General features: G+C 41.9%; 1 protein-coding gene across 3 annotated transcripts in view; it reads right to left on the bottom strand.

The window, feature by feature from the left end:
* The window catches only part of CALM2 (calmodulin 2), a 28073-nt gene that overhangs the window by 6290 nt on the left and 810 nt on the right, over positions 1-20973 (bottom strand). The window contains exons 1-2 of one of the 3 annotated variants that reach the window (XM_067703056.1): positions 7414-7516; positions 1506-1536 (exon numbers count right to left, since the gene is read on the bottom strand). In XM_067703056.1, the coding sequence (XP_067559157.1) occupies positions 1506-1536; positions 7414-7416 (34 nt within the window). In that variant the 5' untranslated portion in view covers positions 7417-7516. Of the gene's footprint in view, positions 1-1505; positions 1537-7249; positions 7310-7413; positions 7517-20973 lie in introns of those variants that run through there. The other 2 variants (XM_067703055.1, XM_067703057.1) reach the window with 2 other exon arrangements.

The raw sequence follows: 20973 nt of genomic DNA, 5'->3' as shown, positions 1-20973 counted from the left end.
ATATTAACAGACACAAACTACTTTTTAAAAGAGTTGCATGTGTGTTTGGGAGAGGAGTAATGAGCATCAACTATGTGACTGGCACCTTGAGGAATACATTTTCTATCCTGAAGTGAACATGCTGTGCCATGCAGAACTACCTGACTCGGACAACCGAGAAATGAAAGGCAAAGACAGGTGTATTAGAGAAGGTAAGAACTTAAGAGTGGAAATAATACCCCAAGTCATTTCCTCAAGACATTATATAGAAAACTATTTCAGAATAATCTACATTTCATCAATACACTTATATATGAAGAAAGAAATTATTTCCAAAGCTGTGCTTGACTACTTCAACACACCCTATACATGCAAGTTTACCAACCCTAAAAAGCAAATTCCCAGTTTAAGTCAAATGCACACAGTAAGAAATAAAAATAAAACCTGCTTAAATTGGTCCTTAATGCTAATAGCTTTCTACTTTACACAGTCCTAGCAAATACTATTTTGTGATGAGTATTTGAGGACACTAATGATTTCTGGCTCCACCAATTTTGTGTATGAGGGGTGGAGCTTACTTTAAATGGGCTACATAGCTCAGTTCCAACTGGGTTTCTCAGTTTATTCTAGCATTTAAAAAAAAAAAAAAAAAACCTTTAGTGATTTTGAGCTCTTGAAATTCCTTGCCTACCAGGAAAACTATCGCAGCCAAAACTGCTTGATGCTTTTGTTAATAAGTCTATAAATCAAAGTCAAGGAATAGAGTTTGAAAAGCATTTCAACACTGCAATCAAAAAAACAAAACACCATTTATTAAGTTTCCCCAACATTTTGATGTTAACTAGCCATCTCAAAGTAGTAGAATAAAATCAAAAGTACTAATGGTTCGGCATATTAACATCATCTCATCAAGTTTTATGTAGCAATTTCACATACTTCCATAGCAAATCAAAGGATGCAAAACTTAAAACTGATTTCAACAGCTGTCACTGCTTTTTAAGATAAAGTTCAACTTACTACATCTGTAAAGTAGAATGCTAACTTTTACTAGAGAAATGGTTATTCCCTGAATGACCATATATGCAATTCTAAAGTTAAAATATTAGCTACTTTAAACCAGGGTAAATTCAACATTCATTTTCTGATTTTACATTTCGAGTTACCTATTAACTATTATTTGGCCTCTTTTCCTATGGAGACTGATATGAAGTGTTAAAAACTGCCCAGAATTCATGTTTTACAGCAAGATAATCTCTAAGAAAAACAAAGACCACCCCTACCAGGCTCAAAAGTATATCCACATAACCTAAAAACATGTCTTTAATTACAGTTAGCCCCACACATCTTTCATAGTCAAGTTTACTTTCTCACTTGCCAGAGTAGGTTCAATTACTGTATTACACTCATTTGTTACCATCTACTACATAGATCAAAGTTAATTCTGTCATACAAGTACCTTATTTTGAGAACAGCGAATCAATTTATAATAAAATCCGATGGGTATAATCTAGTAAGTAATTTCTCACCTGCAATCTGCTCTTCAGTCAGCTGGTCAGCCTACAAAGAGATCAAAGAAATAGTTAAGTGGCTTAAGAGTATGTAATTTAACACTTACAGAAATAAGTTTAAAAACATTCAAGGTGGGACTTGCCTGGCAGTGCAGTGGTTAAGAATCCACCTGCCAATGCAGGGGACAAGGGTTCGACCACTGGTCCAGGAAGATCCCACATGCTGCGGAGCAACTAAGCCCGTGTGCCACAACTACTGAGCCCATGTGCTGCAACTACTGAAGCCCGCGTGCCTACAGCCCGTGCTCCACAACAAGCTGCCACAATGAGAAGCACGTGCACCGCAATGAAAAGTAGCCTGTGTGCACCACAACTAGAGAATGCCCGCATGCAGCAACGAAGACCCAACCCAGCCATAAATAAATATTAAGAACAAAAAAAACATTCAAGGTTCACCCTGTTCCACAAACTTTAGTTCAACACTCCTTAGTACCAAACACAGGTGGGCAGAAAATGCACACATCTTATCTTCAAAGCTAAGCTAACTCGCCCCCAAGTTTAAGATATGAAAATATTTCAGAATATGTTTGAAAGTCTAATTTTACACAAATTTTTAAAAAGCAAATCTAGCACACTAGAAAGTTTAATTGGAATTGGTATTCTTCTAAAGCAAGGATAGATCCAATAGAAATGTTTCCTTTTTCAAAATTAAGATATCTAAACTTAAGCTCACTTCCTCAGGTAAATACAAACCATTAATACCAGAAATCTCCATTGAATCAAAAATAATGAACAAGGACTACATTTAAAATTCCCCTGCAAGTGGCTAAATACTTCACTTGGACATATATGTGATTTTCCAAACCTCAACAATAACAACAAAATTACTAAGCAAAACTACCAAAAAGACAAAAATCCAAGCTGTCCTGGTTGGAGCAACATGAAAAGTACCAGTTTTTACTCCTCCTCACCTGCCATGCAACTGCAGAGAATCCAGGATTCTGAATATCTGAAGTACATTACTTACAAAATGTTAAGTCCAGCTACTTATTTTCTCTTGATGTTTGAAATTCCAAAGTGAGCATAAGATTTGTGATGTTTTTAGCAAATGGAGAAACGTTACTTGTTTTTACTTTAAAAAAAAACACACTCAGGCACTTGCTAAAACCCACTATATATGTTGTTTTTATTCAATCTTCACAACAACCCTTAATGGTATTAATAATATCATTAATACCCTATCTTACAGATGGGGAGAAAGGCTCAGGTTAAATTTCAGTGAGCAGGAGTACAAAACTAGTAGAGTCAGAATTAAACACTAAGGTGTCAGACATATTCAATACCTTCAATTTTAAATTCAGAGCACACCATAATATAATAAAAATATTTGCAAAATAACATGCCTCCTTGTTCTTCATGTGGCCTTCACCCTTGGACATTTCATTGCTTATTGGTACATATATCCAGAGACACTGACAAGAAATAGCCTCCTATCTAATATTCCTACCTACGGAAGTCAAGTGTACTATGATTAATCCATTCACTTATTGGTATGAGAAAAATAATAAACACTGCCTGGTTTCCTTCATTTTAAGTGAACACACCCCTGGAAAGGATAAAACCTTAATACAGGATAGCATCACATTTTTTTCTCTAGGAGACAGCATGAGAACATTTGAGAAGAAACCCAGAAAAGAAGAAGTTTCTTTCCCTGATAAACAATTTTGACTTGACCTTGATGCAAACTCAACTCGTTGCTTTAGAAAAAAAGCCAATAGTCTAGTAACTTAAAACTGAAGAGCCAATAATTAAGCTCAGATGCAGAAGTTTATAAAATAAAAATTATCTACTTTTTTCCTTACAAATCCCAATCCTCCAAGTATTTGGTATAAAATCAGTCGATTGTTTTCTCCAGGAATAAGATTTAAAACCCTATAAATCCACTGAGTTAATTTTTACTTTGTTAGAGGCTATAGATGATTTACTTCTAGTCTCATTCCATTCTGCTGGATGTCTATCATTTTTGAAAGAAGGGCAACATGGCATGGTGCAAGAAAAAAGCATGGTGCTTTGAGTCATCACCGGGCTAGTATCCCAGCTCTGCCACTCAATAGCTGTGACCTTGGACATGTTACTCAACCTCTCATTGTCAACTTCACCTGTGACACAGAATATTAATACCTACCTTGCAGGGTTATTGTGCACAGTAAGTGAGAAGCTATGTAAAGGGCTAGCCCAAAGAGTTCAGTGGTAACTATTTTATATAAATTAATTAACCGAAAAACCTACAATGTAATGTTAAACACCAACCTGACTAGGTCAACTTCCACACAGAAGGCAGACAGGTGGGGCATTATCAAGCCCTTTACAGCAACCTCACCACATTCCATGTTAACTTTAAGATGAGAAAATCTACTTCCACAAACTGAAACCGTAAGGTGCAAGCCCACGGACAGATGTGGCAAGACCCATCAGTTTAGGACTAGTTAAACCAAATGTGTGGAAGACACTGCAGCACATGTGAAAGCTGAAGGAATGACTGCTACGTGCAGAAACAGCAGGGATTTTTCTCTCGACAAGTTGTGCGGGAAGAGATTTTGAGAAGACTCATTTGTATGAAAGCTGAGAAGCCCTCAGGAAGAAAACTTTAAAATTATCCAATTTTGCTCGAAAAGTCAAAATTTTAATGGCCCCACACCATCCTGTCTGCGATCTCAGTAAAGATCACAAATGAGCTTCAAGGAATAAACAGGAGACTAAGTTACATAGCCTGAAAGTGCTGGATATTGCTTGTAATGTTTCAGGAAACTTAAAGACAATTTTTTTTGTATTTACTACTAACCCAGAGTTCAAGGTTTTAAAATAACCTTTATCAGCAACATTCAGATTAAAACCTACTAAAAGCAAGAACACAAAGCTCCCTAGCACTGTAATTTGTAAGCCTTTTCCAAGAAATACAAATAAATTTGGTTCATTATTTCTGTCTGTGGAGAGAGTCATTTTCTTGGTAGAAGAACTAGGAATTATACTTTTGGGAAAACTCAAGCTCATCAAAATGTGTGTTTGTCTCAGTAAATAACTCACTAGAGAGATGACTAGTTCTTACTCCTTTGTTTCTACAAATACAAATATTGTTGTAATTCTTCCTGTTGCTCTTGTCAACTCTAGAGAAAGCTCCCAAGCATCAGTACACTCTCAGGTTCCACCTCAGACCTACTAGACTAGAATCTGCATTTTGGAGAAATGCAGGTGATTTGTCAACACTGAGAAAAACACTACTAATCTAGACTACATGTGTGACCTTAAGGAAATTACATACCTATTAAACATTTCCCAAATGGCATTCAAAAGTAGGTATGGATACCCTTGGAGTATATCTAGTGAAAGGTGGTATAAAAATAATCCAAAATTTATATCAGAGTAAGTTTATCAGTCCATAGGCTTGAAATGAAACAAACTTCCGCCCTTCATTGATTCCTGTTTACTCCAAGTGCTACTTAGATACAACAAAGGCTTCATAAGTAAAAATTTTTCTACCATTTCAGAAATCAGGGTATTTGTTTTATCTATATCAAAAGCAATCTCAGTAGAGTTTAAGATACCTTTCATTCTGATAGAACAGCACTTATACGGCATCTTGGCCCCAAAGAGAAAACGCTATTAGATATTACTTCTTAAAAATTACCTTTACTAAAGGCCTAATTTGATCAGTCTAGCCGAATCTAGAACTTTCTATATTTTAATAGAGCCTTGGTGAATTTCTTCAGTCTAGTAGAAACAGATCTTCTTGCTGTTCGATGGGATATTTAATTAGACTGAAGTGACCAAATTTTCTACCTCTTCACATCTTTTACTTATCACCCCAGCCTCAAGTCTTCTTAATGCAATCAATCTCCCTTCAACGAACAAGCCATCAACTATATGTAAACCCAAGAGCCATGTGAGCAAACTTATTCCACTTCCACATCAAATACATGTTCATTCTTTGACTTTACAGAGTCCTAATTTTAAATCGTCAGGTCTTATAATTATAAAATTACCTGAGGACAATTCCCAAATTAGTTAACAATGACTGTCAATTTAACTGAACCCCCCCCCCCCCCCGCCAAACATCAATGATGTGAACAGTAACTACAAAAGCCTACCCTTGGCAAAGGACCCCGAAGGGTAGATACAAACTCTATGCCTCACCAAGACACTCCATTTGAGCTCTTGATTCAATTATCAGACTGATCAGGAAGAAACCTTACCTTTCATATGAGAAATAAAATAAAAAAAAAATCTACCCCACAATTTTGAATCTTAATTACATGCCTATAGTGTACACCCTGTTTCACCTAAAAGTAAACTCAACCAGCACATTCAAATTTATAATAATTTAGAATATCAAGATGGAAGAGTACATCAAACAAATGCGAACTCCCCTCCCCACACCCATACATGGTGGAGGTTTCAGTTGGCAAGGATTCCCAACTGTTTAAGATGTCACCTTGCCTCCTGGACACACCCATCTCCCGTAACCACTTGGCAGAAAAAACGACAAAATAAGTATTGCAAATTACCGCCCTCATTAGTTGTTTTTTTTTTAAAAAAAAAAAAAAACAGGAAAGAACTGGAGTTCCGCTCTCTAGTGACAGGAAAATGCTTTTTAAAATTCCCTGTTCCCATTTTTTCACGACGGTCTTTGACAGCCATTACTGTACAAATGAAGTGAACTGCACGTTAAGATAGCTGGCACTTTCTCTACGGAAATACCAGTTATTTTCAAGGGGGTTGGAGCGGGGCAACACTGTGTGTGGTAGTGGTTCTTTAACATTTCGGCGTGCACGTGCGCACTCAAGAAGAGGACTGGGGCCCTTCTCAAAAGCATCCTTCCAATTGTTACAGGAGAGTAAGACCGACTTTCACAACAGAACGACAGTCACCCCGGAGCTGGCGTTCGGTAGGCGAACAGGAAACGCCTTTCAGACCCTAGCTGAAGCCTCTGGCTTTCTCTAACGAGATGAATAGTGGGACGCTGCGCCTGACTTCAGATATACAGCCATTTCCTTCAACGACAAAACCACTTTAAAAATTTTTTTTAATTTTAAATGTCCAGCCTGGGAGGTGGAATTAGGTCTCAAGGCGCAGAGGGAGCAAAAGGATCAGGATTCACCGCTTCCTTCGCGCCGCCAGAGGGGGATGGGAACCTGCCGAGGCTGCCCTCCCCAACCTATGCCGGAACGGCCGGCCTCGCAGCGCCGCGGGCCGCCCAGACCTCCGCAGTCCTGCAGGTGCCAGCGCAGCAGCTGGGGCGCGAGCCTAGCCGGGCGGGCGGCGGCCCCAGCCCCACGCCCGCCCCGCCCCGCCCCCGGCCGCTCCCCGCGCCGCGCGGGCTCGGCCCACAGAGCGCGCCCGCCCCTCGCCCCCTCCCGGCCTGACCCGCGGGGCTGCGGGCTGACGGCCTCGCGCGCTCCCGCCCGCCCCCTCGGCGCAAGGCGGCCGCGCGCGGACAAAAGCGCTTCCTGGCGTCCGCACCAACCGTCCGTTGGGCTTTTGAATCCGGCCCCGGGCTGACCTTTCGAGATGCCCGACCCAAAGCTTCTGCGCTCCGGCTCACCCCCGCCCTTCCACTCTCGCCTCTCGCGGAGGCCGACCTGCCCCCCACCCAGGCTCCATCCTCATCCAGCCCCTGAGGAGCTCCGCAGAGCCGGGGGCGGTGCGCCCGGCCCCCAGTACACTAGGGGACACCTCCCTGAGGATAATGGGGGGTGGGGAAGCACCTGCGACACAACGGCCGCGGGCGCCCGCAGCCTCATGTGCGCCATCCCCCTGGCGAAAACCATTCCTGGAGGGTGTAAGGGTGGCAAGTTCCCTTTCTTTCGTCAATTCGCTTCAGCCTCTTCCCCCCACAGGCCGAGCGCCGGCAGCTTAGCGACACACTCACCATGCTGCAAGCGCTACCGGTCTCCGGGACTCGACTACACAACCACTCAGCTCGCTCGCTCCACACGGACTAATTCTCCCCCTCCGCCCCCAGCGCCTCATAAACACCTCCCTCCGCCAGATCCCTCCGCCGCACGCCAGATAACGGAACATCACAAACGAGTCCCGGCCAACCCCCTCCACTCCAACTCCTCTCGAGACCACTTTATCCACAGTTGTGTGGTCGACGATACAAGAAATAAAGGGAGGGGGGCGAACGGATGGCGTAAGTGGGTTTCGCTTCCCAGCGAGCCGTTGAAGGGCCGGTGGAGTCTCGCCTGAGAGGCGCTACTTTGCGGCGCGGAAGAGCATCGTGGTAGCGACGCGTAACGCGACGATCGTTGAACCGGCCTCTGATTGGCTGGTTCGTACCTGCAATGCGTCACTGGGGCTCGCAGCCACCGCCGCCGGGACGCGGTGTGGTTTCTGCCGTTTGTGCCGTTGCTGCCCTGGCCGCACTGTCTTGGCAACTGCGCCAGGCGGCGGAGTCGCTTGCTTTGCGCTTGGCTGGAGAGTCTTCCTCCTCCACCCATCCTTTCTCTCCACAGTCGTACGCACACTTTCCCGCCCCTGGTATAGGGGTCTACGAAAACGCCGATTAAGAATGAAGCTGAAAGACCCAGTGAAACCCCTACCCCGCGCTCTTTTTCTCAGCTTCGGTTATTGCCCTCGTGGCGGCCGCACGCTTACCATTTTACTCCCTCACAAAACCCGAATATCTGAGTAAGGGCGAACGCACCTGCTCAGCTGACTAATCTGAAAGGGTCTTCCGTTTATACTTCCCTTTCGCCGCGTTTGTCTGGGGTAATTTACCGGGGGAAAAAAAAATCACTGAAAAAGCGCAGTATCCCGGATTCTGTGGGATTAGTCACTCCCAATAGCCACTTGATGTTGTGGAATAATAGGGGTCTGGCTTGGAGTGAGACCTGGTTATGAGTATCGTGGGCCACTTTCTTAGATGTATGACCTTGGATGAGCCGTTTAATCTTTAGCCTCATTTGTGAAATGGAGGTTTTATAATACCTATATTGAAAGATTATTGTAAGAATTAGAATCATATAGAGACTGGAGTTCGGGTAAAATGTTAAAGTACCTGGCACAGGGTAGGCACCCAACAAGTGATTATTATAATAAAACCATAATACATATGGTCACAATGAATTTCATAATGAATTTGCCCCTTTGGGTCGCTAACCTCTCAGATTTAATAGAACATTTCTAAAGCCACATAAAAGTTAGCTCTTTGGAACTGGCACCCTTGTGCACTGTTGGTGAGAATGTAAAACGGTACAGCCACTGTGGAAAATAGTATGGTAGTTCCTTACAAAATTAAAAATAGAATTACCATATGATCCAGCAAGTCAGCTTCTTGGTATATACCCGAAAGAACTGAAAGCAGGATCTTGAAGAGATATTGGTACACCCATGTTCATGGCACTCTTCACGATAGCTAAAATGTGGAAGCAACCCAAATGTCCATCAGTGGATGAATGGATAAGCAAAATGTGGTATATGCTTGTTGTTACATACAATGGAATATTATTCAGCCTTAAAAATTCTGTAATATGCCACAACATGGATGAAGCTTGTGGACATTATGCTAAGTGAAATAAGTCACACAAAAAAACAAATACTGTATGATTCCATTTATATGAGGTATTTAGAATAGTCAAAATCACAGAAACAGAAAGTAGAATGATGGTTGTCAGGGAAAGGGGGAATGGGGAGTTACTGTTTAATGGGTATAGATAAGAGTTTCAGTTTGACAAGATGAAAAGAGTTGGGATGAATGCTGGTGATGGTTGAATAACATTATGTATTCAGTACCACTGAACCCTACACTTTAAAATGGTTAAGATGGTAAATTTTATGTGCATTTTATCACACATGAAATTTTTTTTAAATTTTTGAACTTTTTTATTTGGAAAACTTTAGACATAAGCTATATACAAGTGGAGAGAAAAGTATAACCATCACTTAACCAAGTAGCCATCACTCAGCTTTACCAGTTAACAGCATTCTGTCATTCTTGTTTCGTATATTTCCCCCCATTTAAAAAAAAATTAACTCCTTGGTCCCACCCAAAATAAACAAGGGTGTGCATAACCTGGAATATTTAACAAACGAATAGCAATAGTTTACCTACTGTGTAAACTCATTCGAATATAATGTCATTGTTACCTTAGAGGGGCCTTAGAAGGCACAGAGGTGAGGACCTTTGCTCACCACAGAGGTTCCAAAGAGGGTTCCCAAAGAACATGACTCCTAAATTGAGTCTGACATGATAATGGGCTAGGAAAAAGTGAAAAGCCAGTGAGGAAGAGAGAAGCAAGTTTAGATGAAAGAAAGAACAGAGCAAAAGGCCCAGAGGCATGCAATTCCATGGCACAATGGAGGAGTGTCAGTGGTTTGGCATTACCAGGGCCAGCCGATCTCGGAAGAGGGTGCTGGGAAGTTAGAAAGGAACTAAGGGTCATGCTCAAACTGCAGTTCCTCAAGAAGGTTGGTAGAACCACTGTCCAGAAAGAATCCTCTTAGGCCACATCAAGGCTTTAGAATTTTCCAGTAAAAAGCACAGCCATGTGTACGCTTGAAACCTAGTGAACAGCATTTTCAGCAAGCCAAGGTGAAATCTGCCTACTGAGAAGGATCCTTCCAGAACACCGTCCTGCCCAGCAAGACCAAGATATTCTCTAACAGCTTATCTGCACCCACTTGGAAAGACTCAGTGGAATTTAACCTGCTTTAAACAGTTTAGGCATTTTCTCAAGCCATCTAAAGTATTTCCTTTACTAGGCCGGAGATGGATTCTCTTTGCTTCAGTCATACAAATCAGACACAAAGTAAGTGCTCTTTCAGTTAGTACTGGCAACCCTGTGACCTTCCTTTCAGATGAATGACTGTTCAGTAAAAACTCAGGACCCCCATGCTTCTATTGTCCCTTCTAATGTGATATAATGATTCCACAGGCGGAGTGGGTGGGCTTAATTAAGTTACCCCACAAATGAAATACACTGTACCATTGAGAATGTTACTTAAAAGTGGGTACCTCTGCTTCACAATTGAGCTGAAAACAGAGCCCTAAGGCCACCATTCCATCACTCTCCATTGTGGTAGCGCCCAAGTCTTTCCAAGATTTTCCTCAGAAATTTGTCCCTGATTCTTCCTCAGAGGGAAGGGCTATAACAGTTTTTTACCCCATCAGTAGGCAGTGCTTCTACATATGAAATTTTTAATGATGGGAAATTGAATGACAAAACGAATAATCACTTCTTCTAGAAAATGAATTTTTAAAAGGATTGATGCATAACGTATAACAAGCTTGAGTATAATATACAGGTTCATGCTTAGAGACGTATGTATTGAATCAAGGAGCTTTTAAACAAATATTTGGTAATGAAATATGTCTGTTAAAGAGAACACAGAAGAGTTCTTCCTGGTTTTTTAGGTTGAATTTCAGCAAGGCCTCTCTTGCAGAAACTTCCTTACTGAACTCTCCAATAAGAGAAAGAAAATGAGAAAAAAAGTCAAGACGTACATTTAAAGCCATTGTGGTTTTTGTGTATTTGAGACTGTTCCAAATCAATTTATTTATAGAGAATTTATCTTCCACAAGATGACATACAGTACAGCCTGACTTTGGCAACTTCCAGCTGAGAAGCAAAGTTGGTGACCACCATTACATCAAGGCCTAAGAGGTGGTTGGTTGTTTATTTTCCTCTCCTGTCTGGTGAGATATTACAGCTTTCTACCTTTGTCCATCCTGGGAAAATGAGAATGCACTTCCTCTCCAGGCCTCAGTTCCTCAATTTGCAGAATAGAGATGACACAAGCCCCATCCTTTGACACTTCCTTCCCATAGTTTCTCTCCTCCAGCCAGCTGTGCTATGAACAAGGGCAGAGGACAGTCACAGTGACATTCTTGATTGTAGGCCCTATGTGATTCTTGACAGGTGAAAGAATTAAGCCCTAAATTCTCTAAGGCACCAACAGTATGCATCAACTTCTCTCCTATGCATGTAGGATGGAACTTGTTAACGTGCCAACCTGGAGAGAATTCAGAAAATAGTACTCAAATGATCTTCTTGTTCTGTGGTTCAGATAAGGAGCCCTGGTTGAGAAAGTTAAGCTATCCCCTTCCAGGACTATGGGGAAAAACAGCTGGGACAGGAATCCAACCAGGTCATGATGTCTCGCCCACAGCATCCTCAGTATGATGAGGAGTGAAGAGTATAGGGAAAGCACTGAATCCTCCAGACTTACTGAATGGGCTTAGGCTCATATACGTGTGGGAAAAGTTGAGGGTCATTAACTTTGATATTGACACTCTGCCATTCATTCATTTATTCATTCAAAAAAATTGAGACGTCAATTTAGGGTGACTAACCATATAGGTTTGCCTAGGATTAAGGGGTGTCCTGGGACACAGGACTTACAGTGCTAAAACCACACAGTCCCAGGCAAACCAGGATGGTTGGTCACCCTAGAAACCATGACCACTCATTCAATAAATACCAGCAGTCTATTATGTGCTGTAAATGTGCAATGAGAAGAATGAGCTATGATAAGAATGACTCTGGGAGCACATAGGAGGACAACCTAATAGACAAGAGGAAGACTTCCTAGAGAATGTGATCCACAGGGATTTGGGTTAAGGGGGAGAAAGAGGAAAAGGTGTTTGAAGCAGAGAGAAGAAGCACAAACGAACAGAGACATCGTCATGACCATCATCACCTCTATCATCATCGTGACATTCACAGCCATTGGTGATTTGATGCTCCCCACGGGCCAGGCCCTGTGCTGATCACTTTATGTACACTGTCCACATTATTGACCATTCCATTCCTCTTGAAACACTCTTCTTGCTTGGCTTCTGGAATATTACCCTAGTATTTCTCCTACCTCTGTGGTAGTTTCTCTGCAGCCTCCTTGGCTGGCTCCTTCACCTATTGCCTAAAAGATGGCATGCCTCCAGGTTTAGGCCAAGGCTCTCTTCTCCTGTGAATTTTGACACCCTCTCTGGCACCCTCCCCACTCCCACAGCAGTGGCTCTGTGCTGATCACCCCCAGATATGGATGGTCCGAGGTAAAATCTCTTCTCAAATCCTGATCAGTGTTTCCAGCTGCTCAGGCCCACCCTAACATTTGTGGACTCGGCCAGGAGTACAAACGGAGGCTTATACAGCATAGGTTGGATGTGTTAACGTTATAAATCAAGCTAACAAACAAAATATGTTCTATCCTCCTACCCTGACAAATAAACTTTCATAATACCCCAAAGGCTGAGGTTAATTGTAGAACTTCACATTTCCACACCAGATCATGAAGTGTGAGGAAGTCATCTTCTAACCCACAGCCCACCGTTTCTCCTCTCACCGTCAGCCCCAACATACACTACAAGGGGGCTGGCATCCACATGTGCACTCACTCTGGTCCTTGTAACCATGTCCATCAACAGCCCCCAAAATAGCTGCTTCTCGACCATCCCTCAGGGTCTAGGGGCGTGCACCCTGTAGAGACAGTCTGCTCCCTGGAGAGTAGACCTGAGAAGGAAGCCAGAACAGGCACTGGAAGCAGGCTCTGTGCTATCTGAGCAAGGAATTCTGTGATCCTGGGGACCTAGAGGAGTCTTGAGTAGGAGGGAGTATGGGCTCTGGGTAGGGAGGTCCCCTTGGCCCTGTATGGAGGTGTGCATCTGGAAGAGGGCCCTGTAAAGTGAGGCTAGGACACGGTCCTCTCTTGCAGTCCTGAAAATGTCTACTGGCAACTCCTCCTGGAGGACCTCAGGCCCTAAAACATCACATCAAACACTGAACCCATCATCCTTTCACCCAGATCTGCTTTCCTTTACTCTGGCCTCATTGAAAAGTGCCTCCCTCCACCCTGTCACCTAAGCCACACTACTTGCAGGTACCTGTGTCCTTGCTCATGCCACTCCCTCTGCCTGGAACGTCCTTCTTCCCTTTCCCACTGCTTGCTGCACATTCACTTATACTTGGCCCAAGCGTCGTATCCCCTGTAATGTCTTCCTAACCCCACCAGCCCTCTCTTCTTGGTCCAAAGAGAAAGAACCACTCTCTCTCAAAAATATCCTTATAACACTTCATGGTACTATTTCCTTACAGGTTAGTTGCCCCAACTGGACTGAGTTCCTTCAGGGACTTTAACTACCTTTGTACCCTCACCACATTGCATGGTACTGGGACATAGTTGATGCTCAGTAAATTTGTTGAATGACTAGGTGGATGACAGACAAAGATATTATTGTTTTGTACATGCTTTTTTCACGTGGCTTTACTAACACTCAGAAGATTTTTACAAAGTGTGAGTTGTCTTATGAATACCGAAATCTTTTTTATCAGAGAAAGTAACCAGAGGATAATTCTGACCTTCTTATGTAAGTTAAATCAAATTGAAAGTGCTAAATATGTTCTTAGTCAAATGTAATTTTCATCTTCCTTGGAATTTTTTGGATGTCATTATACAATAGTTGTTTATACAATTTTTGGATTGTATTTTTTTTTTTTTTTTGCGGTACGCGGGCCTCTCACTGTTGTGGCCTCTCCCGTTGCGGAGCACAGGCTCTGGACGCGCAGGCTCAGCGGCCATGGCTCACGGGCCCAGCCGCTCCGCGGCATGTGGGATCTTCCCGGACCGGGGCACGAACCCGTGTTCCCTGCATCGGCAGGCGGACTCTCAACCACTGCGCCACCAGGGAAGCCCTGAATTGTATTTTTTTCTCATCTTATTTAGAGAATTTATGGTTTAGACTATATTAGCTTGATGAAATTAAGAATTAAAGCAATTAATCACCACGTAATTAAGCTAAAAAAGTTGTGCTTTCAACTTCGAATGGTTTCACAGAAAAGAAGTAATTGATGTGGTTCACATTGTGTTGGCAGTGTGGGAGCCTCCATGGATGTGTGAATTCTCTACAATGGTACCTCAAATTTTAATTTCATTTTTTTCATGCTAGCTTGGTTTTTTATTACCCTTTGTTTGGTTTACCAGGTAAAAATCAAGATTCCCATTCTCAAGACCGGGAAGTTGGCATTGTTGGGGATCCTGTCTTCCTTTCTCATTGTTTTCCATTCCCCATCTGACTAGCCAATATTTCTAGGTTCTGCTCATGGAACTTGGAGCAAACCTTTGTCTGCTTTGAAAAAAGATTTTTCAATATTCTAAACTAAACTTGGTGAGATGTTTTCCCTAAGTGACTCCCTTCTGCCTGAGAAAAACGGAGTCACACAGGGAAAACATCTCCTTTATCTTACTGCCACATTCTCACGTTCACTGGGTCCAAAGTAAAGTAAGTCACAGCCCCTGCCATTCATGTGGAGGCTGGGGAAGACATAGATGTACCCCTATTACAATAACAGGATTGATCAGGAATAAAAGAGCTTCTGTTTTTCCAGATGTAAGCTTTTTTGCTAACTGCCAAATATTTCCTCAGAAATTTGCTTCTCAATTTATTTTTTAAACTTTGGACAGAAAAGTTGAAAGAATAATACAATAAACCATTCATATACGGTATACCCACTTAGATTCAACAATGGCTAACATTTGCCATACTTGCTTTCTCCTTCTCAGTCTCTGTCTCCCTACACACGCATGCATGCACGCGTGCACGTGTGCATATACACACACACACAAATGTGCAATTTTTTGGATGAACCATTTGAAAGTAAGTTATGGACATTATACTTCAGCTCTAACTTTCAGCATATTTCTCCTAAGGATACTCTCCTACAAAACCACAACACCATTACCACATTTTTTAAAAATTCCTTAATTTTATCTTTGATCCAGTCTATGCTTGAATTTCCCTAATTGTCCCTAAAATGTTTTTTATAGCTGTTTTATTTTTCCTGACTAGATCTGACAAAGATTGCACTTTGCAAGCTCATGTCTCTTTAGTCTCTTTTAATTCTTTTAATCTAGATCAGTTTCCCCACCTTTGTTTGCTCATGACATTGATATTTTGAAGAATCCCTTACGGTTTTCTTTCACAATGTCCACACTCTAGATTAGTCTGATTGTTTCCTTCTAGTGTCATTTAACTTGTTCCTCTAAAGGCTTCACAGTTTCAGGATGAAGACTTCTGGCAAAAATACTTCACAGGTAATGTTGTGTATTTCATACTGCACCATCTCAAGAGCACATAATAGCCATTGTTCCACTCTCAGTGATTACAAATTTGATCACTTAGTTAAGATGTCATCTAAAGAAGATGTGGTACACATATAAAATGGAATATTACTCAGCCATAAAAAGGAACGAAATTGGGTCATTTGTTGAGATGTGGATGGATCTAGAGAGTGTCATACAGAGTGAAGGAAGTCAGAAAGAGAAAAACAAATATCATATATTAACGCATATATGTGGAACCTAGAAAAATGGTACAGATGTACTGGTTTGCAGGGCAGAAATTGAGACACAGATGTAGAGAACAAACGTATGGACACCAAGGCGGGGGAGCAGCAGGGGTGGGATGGGGATGGTGGTGTGATGAATTGGGTGATTGGGATTGACATGTATACACACATGTTTAAAATTGATGACTAATAAGAACCTGCTGTATAAAAAAATAAATAAAATTAAATTAAAAAAAGATATCTACCAGACCTCATCGTTGTAAGGGGACATTTTCCATTTTTAATCAGTAAGTAATCTGTGGGACAATACTCTGCCACCATGTAAATATCCTGTTTCCCAACAGCTCTTCACCTAGTGATTTTATCACCCATTGATGGTCCTTGCTTAATGCTTTACAACATTGCAGGTTGTAAAACGGTTTTTCTAATTCTTTGACCCCTTTGATATGTATTAGCTGGCATTCTTTTTGTAAAGAAGTACTTTCCTCTCCCCTTCTTTCCTTTTCTGAGTATTCCTATTAACTGGTGTATTTTTTAAAAATTGAGTGTAAATGTTATCAATTACATGCATTTTACTTTTTTGTCCTCAAGTTGTCCCAAATTTGGCCAGCATGCACTGTTCATGCCAGCTCCTGTGTCCTTTTGACACATCTCCATCAGTTTTTGAGTAGTTTCTTGCTTTCTGGCACAAAATGTTCCAGGTTTATCTTGTACTTTCTCTGCTCAGAACTGGAATCAGCCATTTTATGCAAGGATCCTCAGAGATTCTAAACGCATCCTTTTTTGTTTTTCATTCGAAACTTTCTAAAAGTCATCATTCTGTATTTGTTGCACTCAGCCAATCAATAAACACTTCAATGGCGCTCCCTAGGTCCTCAGAAGTTTTCCTCCTCAGTTCAGCCCTTATCCTGGACCCTTGCTCTCAGTGCTGTCTCTGTACAGCTTTTAGCATCTCCTTCAGTCCTCTCCCGAGGTGTCTTATCAGTGGGTGTAAAAAGTGAGCATTGAGTCAAACTGGAAAATGGATAATCTCACAAATGCCATCGGGAAGCTGCAGATGAAAGCTTAAACAAGCAGGGCCTGGGCAAGAGAAAAGCACAGACCGTCAACCAGCAGGATGCAGCAGCAGCTGCCCTTGACAGAGAGGCCACATCTTCCAGCAGCCCCTGCTCTCATCCTCACACCTGTTTGCTTCCAAGAAGACCGAGAGGACTGGGGGAGAGCAGAAGCTCTGCTTTAATCTCAGAGTTCAATGCTTGGGGTAGGGTGACCTCAAGATCAGGAGAGAAAAAGGAAGGCAGCTACTGCCCTGGGTCCCCAAAGGTCACTCCAATATTCATATGAACCCGTAAGACTATCATTTTGGCTATTTGTATAGAAAACTCCTTTGTTTATTTTTCTCTTGTGTTCATGTTTAAGTTTCTGTATTTGAAACTATTCTATCTGAACTTCCTATATTTTTAGTATCAATAGTAAATAAAACTAGAGTACTCGTATGTACCAGTGATTCCTAGTTATCTTCAACTTATTAAAACTCTTAGCTGTGGATCCAAGGTCGCCTTCAGCTGTGCCTTTCTGTGGCATTATCTTCCAGCAAGCCCTGCATTATGCTTTCCTTGCCCCAGGAAGTGCCTCCTGGCTATTCCCTCTTCTGCCTTTGAGTCGTTTGACATCATATAGAGGGCCCACCACTGCACAGGGACTCTGGAGGTAGGGATTTATATCGAAGTCACCACAAACCAGCTCTGTGATCTCGGGGTAAGTTCATAACCTCTCTGGACCTCAGACTGCAAACAGTCATGTAATCTTTTGATTCTAAGGTTCCTTTTAGTAAGGGCAGGGGGGGCAAAGGAGAGGGAGAGAGACATCCTAGAAATCGTTTTTCTCAAATTATACATTGTTTGAGTGAGAAGTGATTTCAGAGGTCATTTAATGTAACTTTCTAATGAGGAAATTAAAGCCCTAAAAATGAGGTGATTTGCCCAAGGTCCTGCTTCTAGTTGAAGGAAGAGCCAGGTCTAAAACCCAGTTTCCCTGATTCCCAATCTAGTCCCTTATATACTATACACGGCTGGCTCCCATCTCCATCCTCTTTAAAATTCTGCTAACCCTCTAATCCAGCCATAGTAACTCCTATCTCCCACCCTCCTCACCTTTCTGTCTGTGTTTTTGTCCCTTCTGATTATAACAGTAGCTAATATTTTTCAAACACTATATTCTAGGTTCTGTGCTAAGCATTTTACAGTGTATCACTTTTTTTTTTTTTTTTTGCAGTATGCGGGCCTCTCACTGTTGTGGCCTCTCCCGTTGCGGAGCACAGGCTCCAGACGCGCAGGCTCAGCGGCCATGGCTCACGGGCCCAGCCGCTCCACGGCATGTGGGATCCTCCCGGACCGGGGTTACGAACCCGTGTCCCCTGCATCGGCAGGCGGACTCTCAACCACTGCGCCACCAGGGAAGCCCTACAGTGTATCACTTTTAATCCTCATGGCAAACTTGCAGGGTCAGTTCTACAATCATCCAAGTTTATAGATGGAATAGCTGAAGCTTAAAGGATTTACATAATTTTCCCAGTCACACAAGCTGGTAGATCTCAGAATTAGATTTCTAACTCATCTCTATCTGGCCTCCAGATCTATTCACAGCACTTTTCTGTCTGTGAATACCGTGTTCAGTCATTCATCCATTCATTATCCGGGTTCTTACTAAGTACCTACTAGTGCCCAGCACTGTTCTGGGCACTATGTGAAATAAGAAATGGAAGACCCTGTTCTAACTGGAGATACAAAATCTATAAACACAAACAACTAGAATACAATTCAAGGCAACGCACATTTCATAGGAATTCCAAGTAGTTCTTTTTGATGTCACTATCCTAAAAACTTTCTGAAGGCAGGATTTCAGTCTATGGTTTCTAGAATACAGTGGGCTCCAAATGGATAAAAGGAATAATCTCTTGTCAGACAGAAAATAGAGGCTGGGGCTGAAAAAGCAGGTTTACTGCTAAGAGTCAAACCTAAGTCCTGCGTTCATATAGAATTTGCAGATCCTCTAAAATTGTGTCAAGAAACTATCAGCAACCAGAAAAGTTGAGTATCTACTATATGCTACGTACAATCATGGGCACCTGTAAGAGAAAAAGACGAGGAAGACAATGGGAACACTCAGACCAATCAGAGGTAAAGCCAGACTGGGGTGCACGTAGTGCCTTATCGCTGATGCGATCAGAAGGGGCTTTAGGATTACCTAAGCATCTTGGAGAAAGAGAGTTATCGTCCAGGGAGAAGTGGAAAATGACAAACTTAGTATTTGGGGGGTTTAAGAAGAGGAGAGGAAGTGTGGGGTTTGAAGTGAGGACTTAGTAAGCCAGGAAGTCCTCCAGCCTTCTCACCACCCTCTACATCCAGGGGCAGGCTCCCTTAAGATGGGAATTTGATTGGCTTTCGTGGCACTCATCTGTACTGACTCACTCCTAGGTCGCCACGCATTTATGTATGAATAGTTTAACTATCTGTATTCCTTTGCTAGACTTTGGAATTATTGAGTCAACTTAAAATCTTAAAGTCAATACATTTAAAATCAGTTTGGCCTGTGGCCCGATGTAGTTTGATCTGAGACACCCAAGTCTCTTCACTGGAGACTGCGTTAAAGTTGTTGAATTATGGAATGAACATGCTACTGTCACTAACAATGGAATCATTTCTTCCAAAACTGATGTTGGGTGATGACTTCCTCTCCACTGGAACTTTGTATCCTTCAATCTGGAGTTTTATGATGTACTAAAATAGCAACAACAGCAACAAATGGAGTTTCCTGGAGAGAGGTAGAACCTTCCCTCTTTAAGCAATTAGCTTTTCTAGCCCTTTAGACAATAGCTTTAATACATTAAAACATGCCAACTGGCCTCCAGAAAAAGAAAATGAAAGGCCTCCCAAGGTCCTCCCCAGACTCAGCATTCTGAGATACTGTACTTCATGTAGATACTAATTCCCCTTTCAGTGTTTTCATTAGTCTAGTAGGGCTGTGAAAGTTACAATCCCTTTGTGAAAAGATTGAAATTGAACAGGTTTTTACAATATGGCTCGCTTCTGGAGGGCCATCTTCCCAGAGGCTCCAGCTCTCCCGACGGGCTGCCTCTCTCTACAAGGGTCCACTCTATGTAACTTTCTGAAGTGCACATGCAAACATTTCCCCTGACTTTGAGGTCAGCGTGTTGGTAATTCTGTGGTATGCAATGATCTAATACCCAGGGAGTCTGTTACCATGCAACCAAAGCTGAGGTCAATTATGATTCCCCATCAGTGACCCAGAGCAGCTCTCATGCCTTTCACTGCAGTCTATTTCGAAGAGCAGACACTTTAACATTTTTAAAGGGAACCAGAATTATCATTCAGATGATTAACTGCCACACAGACAGACATTCTCTTATGATTCACTGAAGTGCGGGTCTTAAGAGGTTATGCATTCCATCCCAGTGTATTAAAGAGAGTGAAGACAAATAGATCAGAGGAAATCAAACGTTGCACATCAGAGATGCCAAGCTCAACAGAATAATCTTCTAATGTTAATATATGGGCTATATAACCCCACTGGGCAAAAACATGTTTTATTCAGGAAAACAACAAATCAAGTAATCTCTCTATAGAAAGCCACTTACAGGTCATTTGGAAATTGAATCCATAATCTTTCATAAAGCCTGTTTATACCAACGATGATGGAGTCTCAAATAAATAAAACTGAAAGCAATGATAAATTAGCTTCCTAGCGTTTATGTGTTTATTACATTGTAATCATTCAAACCCACTGAAGTCAAATCTGTTTTGCCCATTTCCTAAATTCAATCCAGTGAGCTCCTTGTCCTTACACAAAACCAATTCATATTGTCAAGTAAGTGACAGCAAGAAAAATTAATATTATGCTGGTTTATACCATCCAAAGGGATTTTACTAAGTGTAAGTAATAATACAAGCTTTTACCATCCAGAAATCTATTATTTAGATGTAAATTCTAGCCACACGCTCTGATACCCTTAAAATGGCAATGAAATAAAAGTTGACCCGGGGGAATATGTCATACCCAACATGTGAAAAAATCCCTAGGGCCTTATTCAGGAAATAAAGAGCTGTGCTAGAATTTTATTGAAAAAA

Source organism: Pseudorca crassidens, chromosome 14 (assembly GCF_039906515.1).
Source record: "Pseudorca crassidens isolate mPseCra1 chromosome 14, mPseCra1.hap1, whole genome shotgun sequence".
Taxonomy (NCBI): Eukaryota; Metazoa; Chordata; class Mammalia; order Artiodactyla; family Delphinidae; genus Pseudorca; species Pseudorca crassidens.
Note: the sequence above shows the minus strand (reverse complement) of the source record. Positions and strands in the feature narration are given on the sequence as shown.